Source organism: Podarcis raffonei, chromosome 5, assembly GCF_027172205.1.
Source record: "Podarcis raffonei isolate rPodRaf1 chromosome 5, rPodRaf1.pri, whole genome shotgun sequence".
Taxonomy (NCBI): domain Eukaryota; kingdom Metazoa; phylum Chordata; class Lepidosauria; order Squamata; family Lacertidae; genus Podarcis; species Podarcis raffonei.
In genome coordinates, this window is record NC_070606.1 from 51777983 (window position 1) to 51797219 (window position 19237).

A 19237-nucleotide genomic window follows, 5' to 3' on the forward strand; every position below is an offset into this window, starting at 1 on the left:
CCACGAAGCTCATCGCCCAGCCCTTCCCGACTAGCTTTTATAAGCCAGGATGGGCAAGGATCAAGGAGACAAATGGTTGGTTTCACTTGTCCAAGCAGCCTGTCCACATCCTCAGAGGTAACAGATTGGAGTTGATCCCACGCAACTTGACTAGACAGGACTCTAGCACTCTCCCGCCCCAGCCCTGCTCCCATGGTGGAGTCTACCTCTGCAAAAAACTTTGCAAAATCATTGCAGGAGATCATGTGGCCTGTACTGAAGCCTCCAGAGGGGCGCCATTGAGGCTCCCAGCCCCCCCCCCCCCCAATGAGCATCCTTGCAAACTGGGTCCTTGATGCAGGTGAAATAAAGCCTAGTTCTGCCCCTGAGTAGAGGCTGGAGCAGGGCACCACTACCACTTCACAACTACGATCTGTTCCTTTATCTATATAGCAGCTAATGGAGTCTAGTTGGTGTGGTGAGCTGTTTGAAATACCATCCCATAATGTTTCAACTTTTCATTACACTAATACATTTTTTAAAAGAGAGAGTTTGAGGTGGCATGACATGAAAATAAGATGTGTTCATGCTTCAGGGGGTGCCCTCAAGGCCTAAGGTCTCAGTCCAAGGAGGTAACCAACATTTGCCAAAACACACAGGGAAGCAGGGTTCAAGCTGTTGCATCATCACAACAAGCCAAGATCTGGCATCTCACAAATTGGGCTGTAGCTTCTGAAAGTCATATTCTGAATTTTTTTGTATGTAACTGACAGACAGAAAATCAGAAGTATTCCTCTCTGATTTAGTTAGCTTCTTTCTTTTTCTCCCCCCCTTCTATTTCTCGCCTTCTTTTATCTTCCTCTTTCTTTCTTTCTTTCTTTCTTTCTTTCTTTCTTTCTTTCTTTTTTGGTATCCTTGGTGTCCTCTGCTCTGGATCATTATGGGGATTATACACACATGAAAGTGATGGATGGTTGCTGAAGGACCCTGGGTGAAAAGTGGGAAAGGAAAGATCTCCCAGGGTGGGAGACTGGGAGAAAAAAGAAAGAAATAAAGAAAGTCATGCTCTTGCAATAAATGCTTTTTTTAGACTTTAAGCTGCTTCAGCCTGCTCTTCTTTTAACCAAACACCCACAGACTTGTGGCTCTAAACTTACACTTTATCCATCCCTCCCTGAGCCCACTTATGTCATTTGTCACCAAGTTTGAAAAACATATTTTATAGGGATTACATCACAGATTCATATCTTTCCATCATTCCCACTAGAATTGGACTAATTAGAATTGAGTTTAACAGAAAGGAATGAAATCCCAGTGTAATGGAACTGTAGCAGCCAAGACTGAAATTACAATTAACCCAACCCAATTAATAACCCAGTTAAATTTCAGGTTTAGCAATGAAGCTGAGATGAATATTTGAAATTTTCATATGTCAAGTACCTGTTTTAAAAGAATAGCGCAGCTTGGCATACAAATTCCTTCCTCTCTGATTTAGTTAGCTTCACAAATCCAATATTCAAATCATCTGTATGATATGCAAAGGAATATATTGTTTAGATAATTGCTGTTAAATGGCCTGGCAACATAATATTATTCTACAGCTTGCCAGAAAATCAATCAAGAGAATTGGCTCAAGGACTGTTTTTTTAAGGGGGCCAGTTACTAATATGAAGACTCTGGTTAAGATTTGGGCTATGATTCTGTACAAACGTACCTGGAAGTAGGTTCCATTGAATAAATGAGGTTTACTGTTGAGCAGATGTTTACAAGACTGCACTGTCAGTTGCTTAATATCTACCGGATGCTTAGTAAATAAAGTATAGTCTTTTGGATACAGAATGTCCTCAAAGTTTTTTGAAAAACATTTCTGCGCAGCTCTATTTGATTCTAGAAATATCCCCAAGGTGCTGACTTCACTCAGAAAGAACAAAGCTCTGAGTAATTCTGTTAAATGATTATACCTAGTTAGGTTTGCCATATTTTGAAGAGCAAAAAAGAGGACACATTTGCCAACTTATACTTTTAACTATGGATTGATATGACAAGACTCATTTTACATACCCATGAAAAAGAGGCCATGTCCTGGAAAAAGAGGACATATGGCAACCCTAAATACAAACAAATGGTATCGCCCTCACCTGGACTAATGTGACCTCCCCCTGTCTTTTTCTCCACAATGGACTGATCCATTGATTCTGAGCTTGAACTGAAAAGACTGAACAGTCCTTCTCTTCACTGTGCAGTGATTGGGATACTGGAGGGTTGCGATTTGGAATGAAGAGAGGGCTGTCTTTTGGATTAGAAATATTAGCGGAGGTTATGCTAGCCAGTTCAGTGAGATTGTGCTCTGGGAGTTTTTGTGTGTCAGCAAGATGTTTCTCACAGTTCTTTTGAATCTGAGGAAAGTGGAATGAGCGCCTCATTGGATGGAAAAGTTTTAGAAAGCACAGCAAAGAAGCCTTAGCAGAAGGTAAATGCTTCCAAATTCTTGTGAGATATAAGTGTGCATTTGGAGAGCACAATACTTTCAGGAAAAAAATATGTGGGCAGGGGAGATGGGGTGACTCCATATGCCAAGCAGACAGCAAGAACAGAATATGCCTGTTTGCAGTCGGTGTGGCTTCTTGTCTTTGTCGTGATATATGTTATACTGAATATATGTACTATATTAATAATGTGTGTCATTCATTGGGTTGAATTCTAATTTCTTTTTGAACTGTTCTTAGTGTGTGCTTTGCTTTTATGGTATTCCTTTGAATATATTTTACATGGAAAAATGTTTCCCGTATTACATCACAGTCAATCTTAAATTACTGTGAAATGAAGAAGTGAAAACCATGATTATGCCTTATGCATAGGCTACACTAGTGAAATATCTCAGTGGGGCAGAGAAATTGTTTCTTGTGGGGGGGTGTAACTCTAAAAGCTGCTGCATCATTTAAAAATAAATAGATTTGTTGTTGAGCCTATTTGCATCTCAGAATAAACCTATATGTCTATAAATTGCTATAGGAGAATTTGCTGCTTTAGGGCCCCTTTGCTTTTTTCACTGGTAACTCGTATATTTGTATTTTTACTGTATTTTGTTGAACTTTATTGTTGCCCTGCCTGAACATTTAGGAGAGGCAGGATGTAAATATTTTAAAATAAATAAATACAGTAGGGAATATCTCCGTGAACATCTTTTAGTTTCTGTATGCTACCCACACATTACAGTGGTTGTAGTTTTTGGCAAACATGTATTATTCAAACTCATTAGAGCCTATGATGACCCGATATATATATCTGTAGAGACATTTAAACTGCAGAAACATATTAGTCATATGTGAAATTGGCAACATAGTGTTGGTCACAGCTGCCTAGGGGACATGGTTTTGAAGGCCAGTGCATAATCTGTCTCCCCGTTCATCCCCCCATCCAGAAAAATGCTATTGAGAAGTAAGGTAAAGGTAAAGGTACCCCTGCCCGTACGGGCCAGTCTTGCCAGTCTTGCCAGTGCGCTCATCTCACTCTATAGGCCGGGAGCCAGCGCTGTCCGCAGACACTTCCGGGTCACGTGGCCAGCGTGACAAGCTGCATCTGGCGAGCCAGAGCAGCACACGGAACGCCCTTTACCTTCCCGCTGGTAAGCGGTCCCTATTTATCTACTTGCACCCAGAGGTGCTTTCGAACTGCTAGGTTGGCAGGCGCTGGGACCGAACGACAGGAGCGCACCCCGCCGCGGGGATTCGAACCGCCGACCATGCGATCGGCAAGTCCTAGGTGCTGAGGTTTTACCCACAGCGCCACCTGCGTCCCACTTATTGAGAAGTAATATTAAGTAAATATAAAGAGCTGGCGGGGGAAATAAAGTACAAAGAAACATAAATTGTGCAAGGAATAAAAAATCTCCTTTGTGAAACAATTTGGATCTCATTGTTCCCTTTGAAAATCTTGTGACACTTCATAGGAATTTAGAAAAAAAGTTAAGCTTGCTTGCATGAGCTTTGCTCTCAAATTCCTGATTACCTGTCAGAAAATAATGTCCAGATTTCCTGCTGCTGAAGCTTGGGATTTACCTGTTAAGTTTCAGCAGCCAGGTTGTCTCTCACATGCGGCTTTTGTTCATCCTCAAAATAATTTTAGTGCAGTGTTTGAGAGGCTGGAGGTAAACTAATGTACCCCATCCCTCACCCCCTACCCCAAGTTGGTAGAGCACTCCTTCTTCATGGTATCTGTAAATATTTCTTTGATCCATTACCAACTTTAGTCAAACAGGTTATTGGGATTTTAATGCTTCAGAAGCCTGCAAAATTTCTTTGGTGAGACTGGAAAAATTATCATGTACACCACAGACAGTGCTTGGCTCTAAGGGTGTTCTAAAGACTGTTATTTGTCTTCAGCCGTGGAGGTCAGCATTGCTCATGGGTATGTACACTCATTTATTCTCCGTCCTCTCCCCAGAAAACTATTGCCTCTGAACAAACAGGTTTTGCTTGTTTATTTTCAATGCTTCAACAGGAAATCTAGCATATAATTTTGGATGAAAAACCATAACTTGAAAGGGGTAGCACAAGCAATAGAGGTGTTGAAGAAGCCTCCAGGAAGGGCAGGCGGAACAGTACAGTTTAGTGCACCTTCCACCACACTGGTCTGGCTATCATTCCACTTTGGCATGCAAAGAATTTGAACTCAGAGCTTGTGTTTTTGCAGAGCTCAGAGCAAATGTACATTGGCCCTTGGAGCAAAATGCTAACAATAGTTTCCCTCTCCATCCTATGGCCTTCCAAAATGTATTTTGGGGGGGGGTTATTGGGTTGTTTTTGTTTTTATTCTGATTATGTATTCTGTGATTTTATTTTCCGATTTTATCCTGTGAACTGCCCTAGGACCTGCAGGTATAGGATGGTATATACATTAAAAAAACAAATAACAAAATTTAGGGAGGAAAAATGAATGCATCCAGACCCACTCCCCCAAATTAGGAGTCTTTTGCCAATGGTTGCTGTTTTTGTTTGTTTGTTTGTTTACTTCCTGCTGCCTTCTTCGCCTTTCTACTTATTTGCCTTCTTTTCCCCAGAAATAATCACATTCCTTGCTATCTTCTAATGAGAAGCAAGGAATTTCAGAGTCCTCTGATATGCCAAGGATTCTGAGAAAGTTCCAGGATTGAAAGCTAACTGAGCATTGTAGTTGATGCTTGAAACAATTCTGTACTTGTCTCTTACTCTGGTTGATTTGGGGGGGGGGGCAACTGTGGTGGTTTCATGCCTAGGGGTGCATTAACACAGAAGCCATCCCTGTTTGTCTTTCCTTAAAATAAAAAAAGAGGTCACAGTGTTTGTTTCCTGATTAGTCTTGTTTCCCTGTATTTCTGGTTGGGAGTGCTAAACCAGACATGCCTATTAGTAGAGAGGGGGAGACAGGCTGCTTTCATCTTTCCTTTGCTAAATACATGCCATAGTAAATTTAGATTGTCTGTGCAGGTGTTGTCCCAGAGAGACTGTAATAATACGACAGATGGGCAGTGCATGGCTGCCCCACAACGAACATGGTATTTATTTATTAATTAAATTTCTATCACTCCTTTCTCCCTAAGGAAGCCCAACTTGTTGATGCTTCCTCCAGTGATTTGTAAACAACTTGTGCTGGATCATAGCTGTCACAGATTTGAAAATAAGGGGCCAGCAGCCTTGAAAATAAGAGACCAGCAGCGAAAATAAGGGACCTGCAGCCTCACCTGTTCCAGGCACTCCAGTCTTCTTGTCCTCCTGCAGTCTGGTCAAACTCATGCTGGTAGCTTCGAGAACACTGTCCAACCAACTTTCATAGAATCATAGAATCATAGAGTTGGAAGAGACCACAAGGGCCATCGAGTCCAACCCCCTGCCAAGCAGGAAACACCATCAGAGCACTCCTGACATATGGTTGTCAAGCCTCTGCTTAAAGACCTCCAAAGAAGGAGACTCCACCACACTCCTTGGCAGCAAATTCCACTGTCGAACAGCTCTTACTGTCAGGAAGTTCTTCCTAATGTTTAGGTGGAATCTTCTTTCTTGTAGTTTGGATCCATTGCTCCGTGTCCGCTTCTCTGGAGCAGCAGAAAACAACCTTTCTCCCTCCTCTATGTGACATCCTTTTATATATTTGAACATGGCTATCATATCACCCCTTAACCTCCTCTTCTCCAGGCTAAACATGCCCAGCTCCCTTAGCCGTTCCTCATAAGGCATCGTTTCCAGGCCTTTGACCATTTTGGTTGCCCTCCTCTGGACACGTTCCAGTTTGTCAATGTCCTTCTTGAACTGTGGTGCCCAGAACTGGACACAGTACTCCAGGTGAGGTCTGACCAGAGCAGAATACAGTGGCACTATTACTTCCCTTGATCTAGATGCTATACTCCTATTGATGCAGCCCAGAATTGCATTGGCTTTTTTAGCTGCCGCGTCACACTGTTGGCTCATGTCAAGTTTGTGGTCAACCAAGACTCCTAGATCCTTTTCACATGTAGTGCTCTCAAGCCAGGTGTCACCCATCTTGTATTTGTGCCTCTCATTTTTTTTGCCCAAGTGCAATACTTTACATTTCTCCCTGTTAAAATTCATCTTGTTTGTTTTGGCCCAGTTCTCTAATCTGTCAAGGTCATTTTGAAGTGTGATCCTGTCCTCTGGGGTGTTAGCCACCCCTCCCAGTTTGGTGTCATCTGCAAATTTGATCAGGATGCCCTTGAGTCCATCATCCAAGTCGTTGATAAAGATGTTGAATAAGACCGGGCCCAAGACAGAACCCTGTGGCACCCCACTAGTCACTCTTCTCCAGGATGAAGAGGAACCATTGATGAGCACCCTTTGGGTTCGGTCAGTCAGCCAGTTACAAATCCACTGAGTGGTAGCATAGTCAAGACCGCATTTTACCAGCTTCTTTACAAGAATATCATGGGGCACCTTGTCAAATGCCTTGCTGAAATCAAGGTAGGCTACATCCACTGCGTTCCCTTCATCTACCAGGCTTGTAATTCTGTCAAAAAACGAGATCAGGTTAGTCTGACATGACTTATTTTTCAGAAATCCATGCTGACTATTGGTGATCACAGCCTTCCTTTCTAGGTGCTCACAGACTGTTTGCTTAATGATCTGCTCCAGAATCTTCCCTGGTATTGATGTCAGACTGACTGGGCGGTAATTATTTGGGTCCTCTCTTTTCCCCTTTTTGAAAATAGGGACAACATTTGCCCTCCTCCAGTCTGCCGGGACTTCGCCTGTTCTCCAGGAATTCTCAAAGATGACTGCCAGTGGTTCTGAAATCACATCTGCCAGTTCTTTTAATACTCTTGGATGCAGTTCATCTGGCCCTGGAGACTTGAATACATCTAGACTAGCCAAGTATTCTTGTACTATCTCCTTAGTTATTCTGGGCTGTGTTTCCTCTGCTGAATCATTTGCTCCAAATTCTTCAGGTCGGGCATTGTTTTCTTTATCGGAGAAGACTGAGGCAAAGAAGGCATTGAGGAGTTCAGCCCTTTCTGTGTCCCCTGTTTGCATTTCACCATCTTCTCCTCTGAGTGACCCCACTGTTTCTTTGTTCTTCCTTTTGCTACGAACATACCCATAAAAGCCTTTTTTGTTGCTTTTAACCTCTCTAGCAAGCCTGAGTTCATTCTGTGCTTTAGCTTTTCTGACTTTGTGTCTACACGTGCTGGCTATTTGTTTGAATTCCTCTTTGGTGGTTTCCCCCCTTTTCCATTTTTTGTACACATCCTTTTTTAATCTTAACTCAGTTAAAAGTTCTTTAGATAGCCACCCTGGCTTCTTTAGGCACCTTCCATGTTTCCGTCTCATTGGTATTGCCTGAAGTTGTGCTTTTACTATCTCCCTCTTAACAAACTCCCAGCCATCATGAACTCCCTTTCCTTTTAGTATTACTGTCCATGGGATCTCACCCAGCACTTCCCTAAGTTTTATGAAGTCGGCTTTCTTAAAGTCGAGAAATTGAGTCCTAGTATGCTTGGCTGCTCCTTTCCGCTGTATAGTAAACTTCAGAAGAGCATGATCACTCGCGCCTAATGATCCTTCCACTTCTACCCCACTAACCAGGTCATCAACATTGGTTAGGACCAGATCTAAAATGGCTGTTCCTCTTGTTGCTTCTCCCACTTTCTGGACAATGAAGTTGTCTGCAAGGCCAGTGAGGAATCTGTTTGACCTTATGCTCTTGGCTGAGTTTGACATCCAACAAATATCCGGGTAATTGAAGTCCCCCATTACTACTATCTCCCTTCCTTTTGCATGCTTGGCCATCTGTTCCAGGAAGGCATCATCTATGTCCTCCGTTTGGCTTGGGGATCTATAGTAAACTCCCACAATGAGGTCACTGTTATTCTTCTCTCCCTTAATTTTGACCCAAATGCTCTCACTTTGGCTTTGACTTTGTAACCAGAGGTTCAACTGAATAGAATCTGAATCACATGCACCACAAGGCCTATGCAGCCTCAACTTAAGATGGCTCCCTGGCCTGGCTTTGCACTGCAAAGTTTGCAGCAGCACGTGCAACAAAATGGCATCTAGCATTCAAAAACCCCCTCAGCTTGCATTAACTAGCCACACACAAGGCATATAAGCTCCACCCCCCAGTCGTTCTTAGACTTCTTATTGGGTGAGCAACACAGCCAAGCAACACAGTTGGAGCCTCCATCCTCCCTGGCCAGCAGGGAGGGAGGGAGAGGAGCTGCTTCCTTTGAAATTTAAGGGACATCATTTAAGGGACATCCATCAATAAGGGACAGCAGCGGGACGTGGCGCTGGAATAAGGGACTGTCCCTTCAAATAAGGGACACTTGACAGCTATGGTGCTGGATAGTGTTCATTTACTGCCCAGATGCAAATATCTAACAGGGACTCAGATGTCAATCAGTTGGTGCCTTTTGTAAATGACAGGAATAACTTGGCACCAATCGACACAACACAAGCATATACATGCACATGACACATGCACTTGGGTGGATTTGCCTGTATAACTGTACTGTGTCACAATTTGCATAGCTAATTGATTCAGATTACCCAAGGTGTCAAACAGGATAATGGATTCTCCCAAGGGTCTGGTGGTAGTTAACTTATCCATAAACTTTCTAAAGTCAAGTCAGATTGTGAAAAGCTCTAAAGGACTCTTCTGAGGTGGCTGGCTGTAGAGGAAAATAGGCAAGTTTCAAAGGTTGTTTTTGGCCCACTTTTCAATGCTTTCACGTTCCCAGAATGCAGGGAGTGAATTTCGACTAAACAATTTTAACAAACTGGTAAAGCAAGTGGACCATGTAACAAAATATTACTATGTACCCAATCTTTATTTTAGACCAACCAGGGCCACTTGGCATATTTTGAATGAGTCCTGTGGGAGCGTGGCATAACCCAAAATAGCTGCCATATTGAAAAGAGACAGGACCACAATGTAGTGTGGGTATGTGTCTCCTCACCCTCCCACCAAACAATGTAAAAAAAGCACCTTCATCAACCACCACTATGCTTGCTCACAGAGGAAGGTTCTTTATGCCTCTTCTCTGCTCAGAACAGGGAGGTTCCAATCCTGTCATCCAGCAAAATGTGAGCATGTTTAAGGAGTGGTGGTAGGGTTCAGTGTAGAAGAGGCCAATGCAGTGCAGCAAGAAGTCTCCTGTGCATTGTTGTATTTTGAAGGGCTATTTACCTTTTGGGGGGCTACCATTGAACATACTGGTAGGCACATTGGCACCCACGGGTGTCATAATAGTGATCCCTGTTTTAAATTGTGCTTAGGAGAGGCAGCTACATGAGGAGGGTTGGGTTAGTCATACCTCGGGTTGAATGTGCTTCAGGTTGAGCGCTTTTGGGTTGTGCTCCGCGGCAACCCGGAAGTAACGGAGTGCGTTACTTCTGGGTTTTGCCGCTCGCGCATGTGCAGACGCTCAAAATGACTTCATGCGTGGAAGCGGCAAAACGTGACCCGCGCACGTGCAGACGCGCCATCGCGTCTTACGTCCCATTCAGGATGCGAACAGGGCTCCAGAACGGATCCCGTTCGCATCCCAAGGTACCACTGTATTCTACTCTTACAGTAAGAAAGGCCCAAAGGATATTCCTATGCTGAACCACAGCCTGTGTGCAAAGACGTCGAAGGTCAAATTGATCTTCAGTGACATGTAGCTGACCTGGCATTGTTGGCATTTGAAGACTTTGCAAAAAAATGGGGGGGGGGAGTGTGGGGAAATGGCATACAATGTAAGAGTTAAGAAGCCTCACCTCAGTCTTATGTCTGAGTTTGTGGCCTCAGCAGCAGCATGCTTAAAAATAAAATCTGCTAGAATTCTTGGTTTCCAGATGTTCTTCTAATATCCTACATGCAGCCAGTTTAAAGCACAATGTAGATCCATCCTGAAGTGACCCTTTCGAACAATGATGCAACCATAAAACACAAGTGAAACATTCACCCTAAAATTGGAACCAGATGTCAACCTAGCAGGTTTCAGAGACACTGTAGATATCCCATATATATGTCCAGGATTTGTGGTAAAGGGGAGAGAAGGGAACCTATATAGAAATGTATTATCAAATTGTTAGACCCTTGAAATATAGCAAGAAATAAAATAAAATTATATGTGTAAAATGCAATAAAATCAAATAATAGAATAATGAAGAAATGGGAAGAACCTATCATCTAGACTCAACAAAAAGGTAGAAACTTCTGCGTTTAGGTACAAACTACATGTGATGCTCAGCTGTGTGCAGTTTGCCCCCAATTTTGGGGTGTTTAAGGCCTGTGACTTGAAGCCCTTAAAATCCTTTTTCTTTCTAAGGTTAATACGTATCAACAGATGGACATTCCCTGTTTCAGAGTAGAATGTCCATTTATTTGAATACATAGAACCTCAGTGGTATATAAATTTGAGGGTAACATCCAAGATTGTGTAGGTAGACCTCTCTTCCCTCCAGCAGCCCTGTGTTACCCTGTGGCACCCACTAATTTATGCAGAATTATTTGAAAATGTATAAAAATTCCTTCCAGTAGCACCTTAGAGACCAACTAAGTTTGTTATTGGTATGAGCTTTCGTGTTCATGCACACTTCTTCAGATACCATGCACACGGAAGCTCATACAAATAACAAACTTAGTTGGTCTCTAAGGTGCTGCCGGAAGGAATTTTTTTATTTTGTTTCGACTACAGCAGACCAACATGGCTACCTACCTGTAACTTGAAAATGTATGACATGTTTGATGTAAAAAGTCATCTGGTTTGCCCCTGAAATGAATCTAAATAAACCCTAAAACCTGAAATATTGACTACAAACTTTAGAAAGTCTTTTGGTGTTTGTTTATGATGTTAAACTGCAGTTTATTTTAACCACAATGTGCATGAACTGCAGGTTGGGGCACACATCTCAAAACAATCTCAGTTCCCTTAGTCAGTGGGGGAACAAGCCACCAAGTGTCTGGTTTAGAGCTTCATGAACCTGCACTTGTGATTCATCCCTTGACTTCAGATTGTGATTTATTTAGAGAGGAACAAACCACGAGCAATGGTTTGAACATAATGCTAAACCAACCACTCTGTGGTTTGTTTCTCCACTTTGGAAAGAGTAAGGCCAAAAGCTTACTCAAGCTTAAGAGCTTGAGGTGGTAATAACAAACCACACAGCTTTGCTTTTCATTAGATGACTAGTGCATATCTGTTTTCAGGAATGGGAGCCCTTGTCTTCCAAGCATTATCCCTGTATCCTAATATGTTTACCAGCCTTTATTGTGGTGATTACTCTGTATTTCACAAAAAACAGCCCATGTATCAAACAAACTTAATAAATGGCTCATCACAGGGAAGTTGGTAGACTATTATACCCCCCCCCCCATGTTATGTTTAACCAGTGATAGCAGACTAAGGAAAGCTGAGAACGAGACATAGCCGTAAAGTAAGAATTCCAAAGTTAGAAGAGGTAATGTTTGAAGAAGGCATCATGTGAATTTCAGATGGAGGGGAATTACCTGCAGCTTTGGGGAATTTTTTTTAATAAAGCCATGCTGTAAATATTAGGCTGCTCTGCTATGTAAGGTGTTCCATTAACATTCCAAGGGTCATAAAATACCCATACAGCACAAAGGCAGGTTGTTTTAATAGTGTTTTGCTCCTGAGAGAGTATTTAATACCATAGTGACATATACAGAAATGGGGTACTGTTAAATATTTTACTAGATCTAGTTGTCAAAACGGAATGGTTCATTATTGTGAGAAAGGGAATTGCTTTCTTACTGTAAGAGGAACACAGCATTAAAATTAATTCTTTGTGAAATGATAGGAAAGAGTTATTGAGATAGGAGGGCTGAACCCAGCTGTTGAACTGTAATACTCAAAAAATGTGTCCCTTTGGCCAAGAGAAAATATCTGTTCATAATTAGCCATCCTTCTGCCAGATCCATTGGCAGTGAAGAAATCCTGGTGGGTGCCTGATAATGTGTATCTGCCTTCCAATGGCTGTTCTCTTGGAAAGGAGTAGAAAAATGAGGTCAGAAGTACTTACACTTAACACAGAGGGAAAACATCCATCTGATCGGGGTGTAGTTCCAATAGTTCTTGCAGCCTACAAGTTTGGTGAAGAAAGGAAGGGTGGAAAGTATAGTTTTGTACTTTGTGTACCCCTAGACAGAAATACTACAGACATTTTCTTGGGAATAAGACATTTTGGTGTGAACTGGCATGGCATTATTGGTTTGGTCCTCAAGCTGGGATTGCGTACTTTAAGTGTAACCTAGAGAAAGTCAAGACTATGGCCTGGTTTGCAGGAAGGAAACCACAGCTGCTTTGTTCTCCCACAAGCTGCTAACAAACACAAACCATGATTATAGCTTTTGGTTAGTCAGAAAGAGAGTAACATGGGTAAGGCTGGCTATGGCTATCTCATACCTTACCACACAGAAACTACCCCTTGAGTAATACTGTATTGCAAACAAAAGTACATTTCATTTTTTGATACAAAATTCTACAATGCAACTTTTGCCCGGACGAATAAGGAAGAGAACCTTATTTGTAAAGAATTTCGAATGACTAGCCAGAACTGTTTCTTAACAACTTTGATGTTGCTTGTCTGCAGCCGTGCATGTACACCTCCCCAAAGATGTTGTAAAATGCTGTTATTAGTCCCCCCCCCCCACAAAAAATAAACTTCTGAAGCTAAGGGAGGCTAGTGTTTTTGTTTTTATGATCCCTAAGCATCTCTGATTTTGGGTTAACTAGCCTGTTAAGTAAAGACAGGTTTCTGCAGGAAATCAGACAATGAATGATTCAGTAGAATTAAGTTCTAGAATGAGATGACACTAGCTCTCTTGATTCCTGGTTTATCATTTTAATTCTGCACAGTTTCCAAACACACATGCCTTTTTAAAAAACAGTTTTACTGTATATGTTTCTTCATTCTGTTACATTCTGCAGTTCATGGTTATGCAAGTATTAGGAAGTGCAGCCACTCAATCTGTTTTGCTTTTAATTTGATTTGTTCAGTATGTTTAGGCAGCTCTCAGATACTTGATATTTTCCTAATTTGCCAGTGGGGAGACTAAGGCTGCAATGAAGTCTCAGTATCATTAACTTATAATGCTGTCATTCTGTGTAATTCTCTTGCTAATGTGTAATTCTCTTGCTAATTCCCTTTGCCTCAAGTGAGAGGACACAACAGAGAACAATCTGTTGGTCTTCTACCATAGATGATCGTTTAATTGAATGCAGCTAAGAACCTATAGTTTAGTGCTTCCTTTCTTTCACTTCAAAGTTACTTATTCAATGCATGTTTACTTGGAAGGACTTGGACCCTAGTAAGAATGCTGAAGATTATAGCCTTAGTCCAATAATACATCTTCACAAAAGGAACTTGGCATTCCCAATTAATACGGGCGCTTACTTGATGCCCTTTTGAGTGCAGTTCATCAGACACCGACATTTTGTTCCTTTGGACCTGAGCTCCCTGATGTGGGCACCATGGCACCCTCAAACATGCCCCTTGGCACCCACTATGGCCTCCTGTCACTCCTCATTTTTAAAGGTTTTTTTAAATAAAAAAAACCCCACACAATTTATTTTTGTTTGGTTGAGTGTTTCTTTTTAGGGAGGGGTGGGTGTGACAAAGCATAGATGTTTTGCTATTGTTTGCTGGGGTGGTGATACTGAACTTCATCAGTTTTTCTTCCATGAAACAGGTATTTTGTGGTGCCTACCACAGTTCGCTAGATTTTCAAATGTGCCCTTGAACCCCGAAAAGCTGGAGACCCCTGCTTGGGATGCTTTGCCAATTCACGGTTGTTCCAGAAGACTTTTCGTTGCTATAGTCCTCCTAGACTTTCTTGCTTTAGTGTTATTACCTCAACTATTGATGTTGCTTTTTTGCTGGCATTTGATTTTTCTGTAATGCTATGTTGGATTTGTTTCTATGTGTTGTGTGAGTTATGTGAGCTGCTTTTAATTCACTACTTTGAGAAAAAGTGGGATGCAAGTTGTTAAATAATATAAATGGAATAACTTTTAAGTCTAATCAGTCTCGTATCACTTATCTAGGAGACTTGGGTGACTAAGAGTATTTGTATTTAGTAATGAGATTAAAAAGCATTTATCACCTCTAGACTGCAACTTTAAATCCAATTCAGGCCAACAATACAGTATATTGAATGCTTACCTTATTGTACAGCCAGTGAATGGTCAGTGTAAATTAAATTAAAGTGTCAATCCCAGTTTTCCACAGGGGCTATATGTCTCCTAAGAGTTAGGGCTAATAGCAGTGGAAAGGAAAGAGAAATACCGGGTACTGACCTCTTGCTATTAAAACAAGCAAATGGTCCCTTTGGGCCAAAGCTGAAATGGAGCAGTGAGGAATGTGAGTTTATATATTGGCATACATGCATTCAGAATTTATTTATTTATGTATTTAATATATTGGTCACTTTTTCTTGCCAAAGGCAACTCAAAACAATTTACAACCAAGCAATATCATACATAGGCTATAATGAATAGTGATATGTGTGGTATGGGTCAGATCATATTTTCTTGCATTTGTATTTCTGCAGGCAGGGGACAAGCATTACCATCCAAGCTGTGCACGATGCAGCAGATGCAATCAGATGTTCACAGAAGGAGAAGAAATGTACCTGCAAGGTAAGGACAGAACTTTTTTTTTAAGTTTGGGAGCTGCTTTGAGCATATGAAAAAGCAGAATCAAATTGATGTAAATAAATAAAATAAACCAAACTGACTGACAAAGATCCACTTCTTTAGTAATTCGTATGTAACATTTCGGACCTCTTTTTATGAACTGTATCTGCTGGAGAATCCCTCTGCCAGAAATATTTGGTGACCCCTCTCCCAGTTTTCATATTCTCCAAATCTTGACTACAGCTCTTGGGTAAGGAGGAGAGAGCTTAACCCTGATAACAGGTTAAGATAACATGCTAGACCAAACACTGGATGACATAAAGGGAACTGAGAAAGGAGCAAAGCAGTTGCAATCTCATCTCCAAGTGCCTGCACTTTCACCCTAATTATGTACAAATGTGGCTGATTTCAATTGGATCATCTCTTATCTGTATGCTTGTTGACACTCGGAAAATGTTTGCAAATGAAAAAAATGTTAGATGAGTATGTTTCAAGTTACTTAACAATAAAAGCTGGTAAATAAAAATTAAGTTTATAATGAAAAAACTTAGTGCTTATTAGTTATCCCTGCTTAATGTATTAGTTAAGTAGGCTTCCTTCTCATGGAATAATTTGGTAAAATACTGTGTCTTTTCCTGCCTTTCATTTTCACAAGTAAAGGGGCTAAACACTTATTTAAAACAAAGAAAAAGAAATATATATATATAAAAAATTAAAACGTCCAGTAGCACCTTAAAGGTAAAGGGACCCCTGACCATTAGGTCCAGTTGTGGACGACTCTGGGGTTATGGCACTCATCTCGTTTTATTGGCTGATGGAGCCGGCGTACAGCTTCCGGGTCATGTGGCCAGCATGACTAAGCTGCTTCTGGCGAACTAGAGCAGCGCACAGAAATGCTGTTTACCTTCCCACTGGAGTGGTACCTATTTATCTACTTGCACTTTGATGTGCTTTCAAACTGCTAGGTTAGCATGAGCAGGGACTGAACAATGGGAGCTCACCCCATTGTGGGGATTCGAACTACCAACCTTCTGATCGGCAAGCCCAAGTGGCTCAGTGGTTTAGACCACAGCACCACCCACGTTCCTTCAAATTCTTTGGTATCTGAAGAAGTGTGCATGCACATGAAAGTTTATACCCAGAACAAACTTAGTTGGTCTCTAAGGTGCTACTGGACAATTTTTTTTTTGTTTTTGTATTTTGACTGCATCAGACCAACATGGCTACCTACCTGAAAGAAAAAGAAAGAAAGCTGAAAGTTCAAGGGAAGAATGAGAGTGCGGGATCCACCTAATAAGCTCCAGCAGACCAAGTCTTTCACAAGGACTTCCACTTGCACAATAGGGATTCCCTCTTGTCCTCCCACTACATCCCCCTCTGGGTGAGGTCAGGAGAACACCCAGAACAGGGTGTGCGAGGGAAGGAGATGGAGGGTGGTTCCCACTGGCAAGCTGAAATGCTTGTGCAGATGAAATGATTGGAAGAGTTTGGCACTGAATCCCACCCAGAAACTACCTAAGGAAACTAGACTTATCCTCAGGCCTCCCTGTGACTGCCTTTCTTCAATAGCCTGTCTGCACTTGAGGCAGTAAATGTGGTTCCTGGGCTAATACGTGGCTTATTGTAGATTTTCTTGAAGAAGAAGATGCAGTCCAGAGCTACGTGACTGGGGAGTATGCTGGCAGGATAAAGCCCACATTGTGTTTCTTACCTTGGCTGCAAGTTTTGACTAGCTTTGCCTCTCAGCCAATATTCTCATGACTTGGAACCTTTTGGACATGAAAGGGGTGACTTTTCTTCCCCCTGGTCCCAAATATGTGTCCTCGTCCTGAAAATGTTTATAATGGAGTGTGCTGATAATAAATGCCATGTGATTATCATCCTTTATTACAGTGCCAAAGGTGGATCTTGTTGAATAAAGGTTCCCCATACTGTTTACTCTGACATTTACTTTGTAAACCTCCTGCTTTTGTTGGGAGAGGATTTCCTTTGCTTTATTGCTTGTACTGTAGCTAATAAAAAGCACAACTTTTGGGAATGTTCCCTTTTCTTTTTAGTGTCAGGCATGTTATTTTACTGCCACGGTCAAATGGGCTTTAAACTTAAGCTTTGGCTTGTTTGAGATTCTAGTTAATTTTGACATTGGCTTTTGTGAAGACAGGGATGGATTTTTTTTATTTTCCAAAAGACCTTTTAATGGTAAACGTAAGCATTCTTTACTGAGGGCTCCTCAGATGGTTTGTTTATTGGGCATTCACCAATTGGAAGCCTCACCTTGGTTTTCGAACCGTTTCGGGAGTCGAACGGACTCCTGGAACGGATTAAATTCGAGAACCAAGGTACCACTGTAGTGCTGTAGTGCCAGGGGCACTGTGAAATTGATTTTAATTCTTAGTGGAGATGGGAGAAAGTGACTTGGACAACCTGAGTGATAGGTTGTCCACAGCAGAAGCAACTCTTGAGAATTCAGGGTATTAATATTACTTCAGTACTGTTTGCTGTTTGCATGCTTCCATGCTCCTTTAGGTACCCTATCAACTGTACATTTGTCAATAAAGAGACTATTACAGTACAACCATTAATACTTCATTACATTGTTTTTCCTCCAAAAGGAAATTGACCCAGCAAACTGCCTTAAATCCTGCCTTGGATGGGTGAAACGAAATACTTTCACTTCACTTTGTTTCTTCTGACCTGAATGCAACATGACTTGACTTGTTCTCTCTCCACCTTCCAGGTTCTACAGTTTGGCACCCTGACTGTAAGCAGTCCACAAAGGGTGAAGAAAAGCTAAGGGTAAGTTTTGTTGCTGTTGAAAAGGGTGTTTTAGCACACTTGGCAGCCTGCATTTGCAGGAGCAGATTCCACCCACCTTACCTAGAAGAAGTATAGGGTATTGTGGAATTAGATAGCTTTCTGATTACTTAAGGCAGACCATCATGCGAGTGACCCACAGACCCTGTTTCCTGCACAGCAAGCAGATAGCCTGGCCTGCATCCAAACATTTTCTACTTCTGAGTGTCCTTTGCAATGGCACTCAGTCCTGCAAACACTTATTAACAGGTCCTGGGCAGCATCCTAACAGCATTATCATATGTTGTCAAAAACAACATTACTTTCCTGTGAGCCAAATGTGTGGTTTATGAAGAGAATCTTGCCACCTCAAATAATTGATTTGGCTGTTCTTACATTCTTGAGAGGGGGACAAGGAGGGATGTGGTCAGCAGCAGGCACAAGAAAATAGGAAAAGAGACACAGCCTCAAATCGGTAATGGAAAATAATGTGACATTTAATAAGACTTGTTGCATTATTGGAAAAGTTGTATTCTTGAAACCCTGAAGGTCTTCACTGCAATACTTTTGACATTCTATTAAATTCCATTTTTTTATACTATTATATTTTTTCCACACTCATGAATTCCTGCCATTTATATGAAGTTGTCAGGGTGATTCATGTCACCATTACTGAAATTGTTTGGGTTGCTTAGTTGGATGCTGTATTTATTTATAGTCTAAATAGTAATTTGACAGACCTTGTTTACATCGTCTTATCTGTTGGCCTCACTTTCTCCTCCTCCTCTCTGTATATATTATGTGTGCTTATATAACTCCTGACATAGCTGACCACTTCATATATCTAGCAGAATGGGCACCGGCCCATAACATTATTGCTTAGCCTTTAAGATACCATAAGGCTTGGGTGTTTTTCGCTGCAGTAGACTAATGCAGCTTCCCCATGTTTAGAATGAATGCTGTTGCTTGCAGTACTCTATGGACATTGAATATACACTGCCAAATAAAAAAACCTGATTTTGTAGGGCATGGGGGAGAATATTTTATTACGTTATAAAAAATAAATAGTGCCAGTAATTTCAAGGTTGTGACAGAAGCCACTAAGCATATTTCTGTATCATTGAGATCAGGGTAACTGGAGGCAGGGATGTGGCAGATTCTCTGCTGCATGTCCAGTCCTGCTAGCTAGAGGTAGCCCCCAGCTTTCCCACCTGTTCTGTTGCACCCTCTACAGGCTGCCCAGTTCCTCAGGTAATAGATCCAGCAGTTCCATCGCCAGCCCTGCTCTATTCCTGAAGAGCCTTGTTTTGGGTCCTACGCTAACTACCACCAGTG

At 41.7% G+C, this 19237-nt stretch overlaps 1 protein-coding gene across 29 annotated transcripts in view; it reads left to right on the forward strand.

The window, feature by feature from the left end:
• Positions 1-19237, forward strand: part of ABLIM1 (actin binding LIM protein 1) — a 205634-nt gene that overhangs the window by 127879 nt on the left and 58518 nt on the right. For all 29 annotated transcript variants that reach the window (XM_053389134.1, XM_053389127.1, XM_053389129.1 and 26 more), the window contains 2 exons: positions 15025-15112; positions 17847-17905. In XM_053389134.1, the coding sequence (XP_053245109.1) occupies positions 15025-15112; positions 17847-17905 (147 nt within the window). The remainder of the gene's footprint in view (positions 1-15024; positions 15113-17846; positions 17906-19237) is intronic.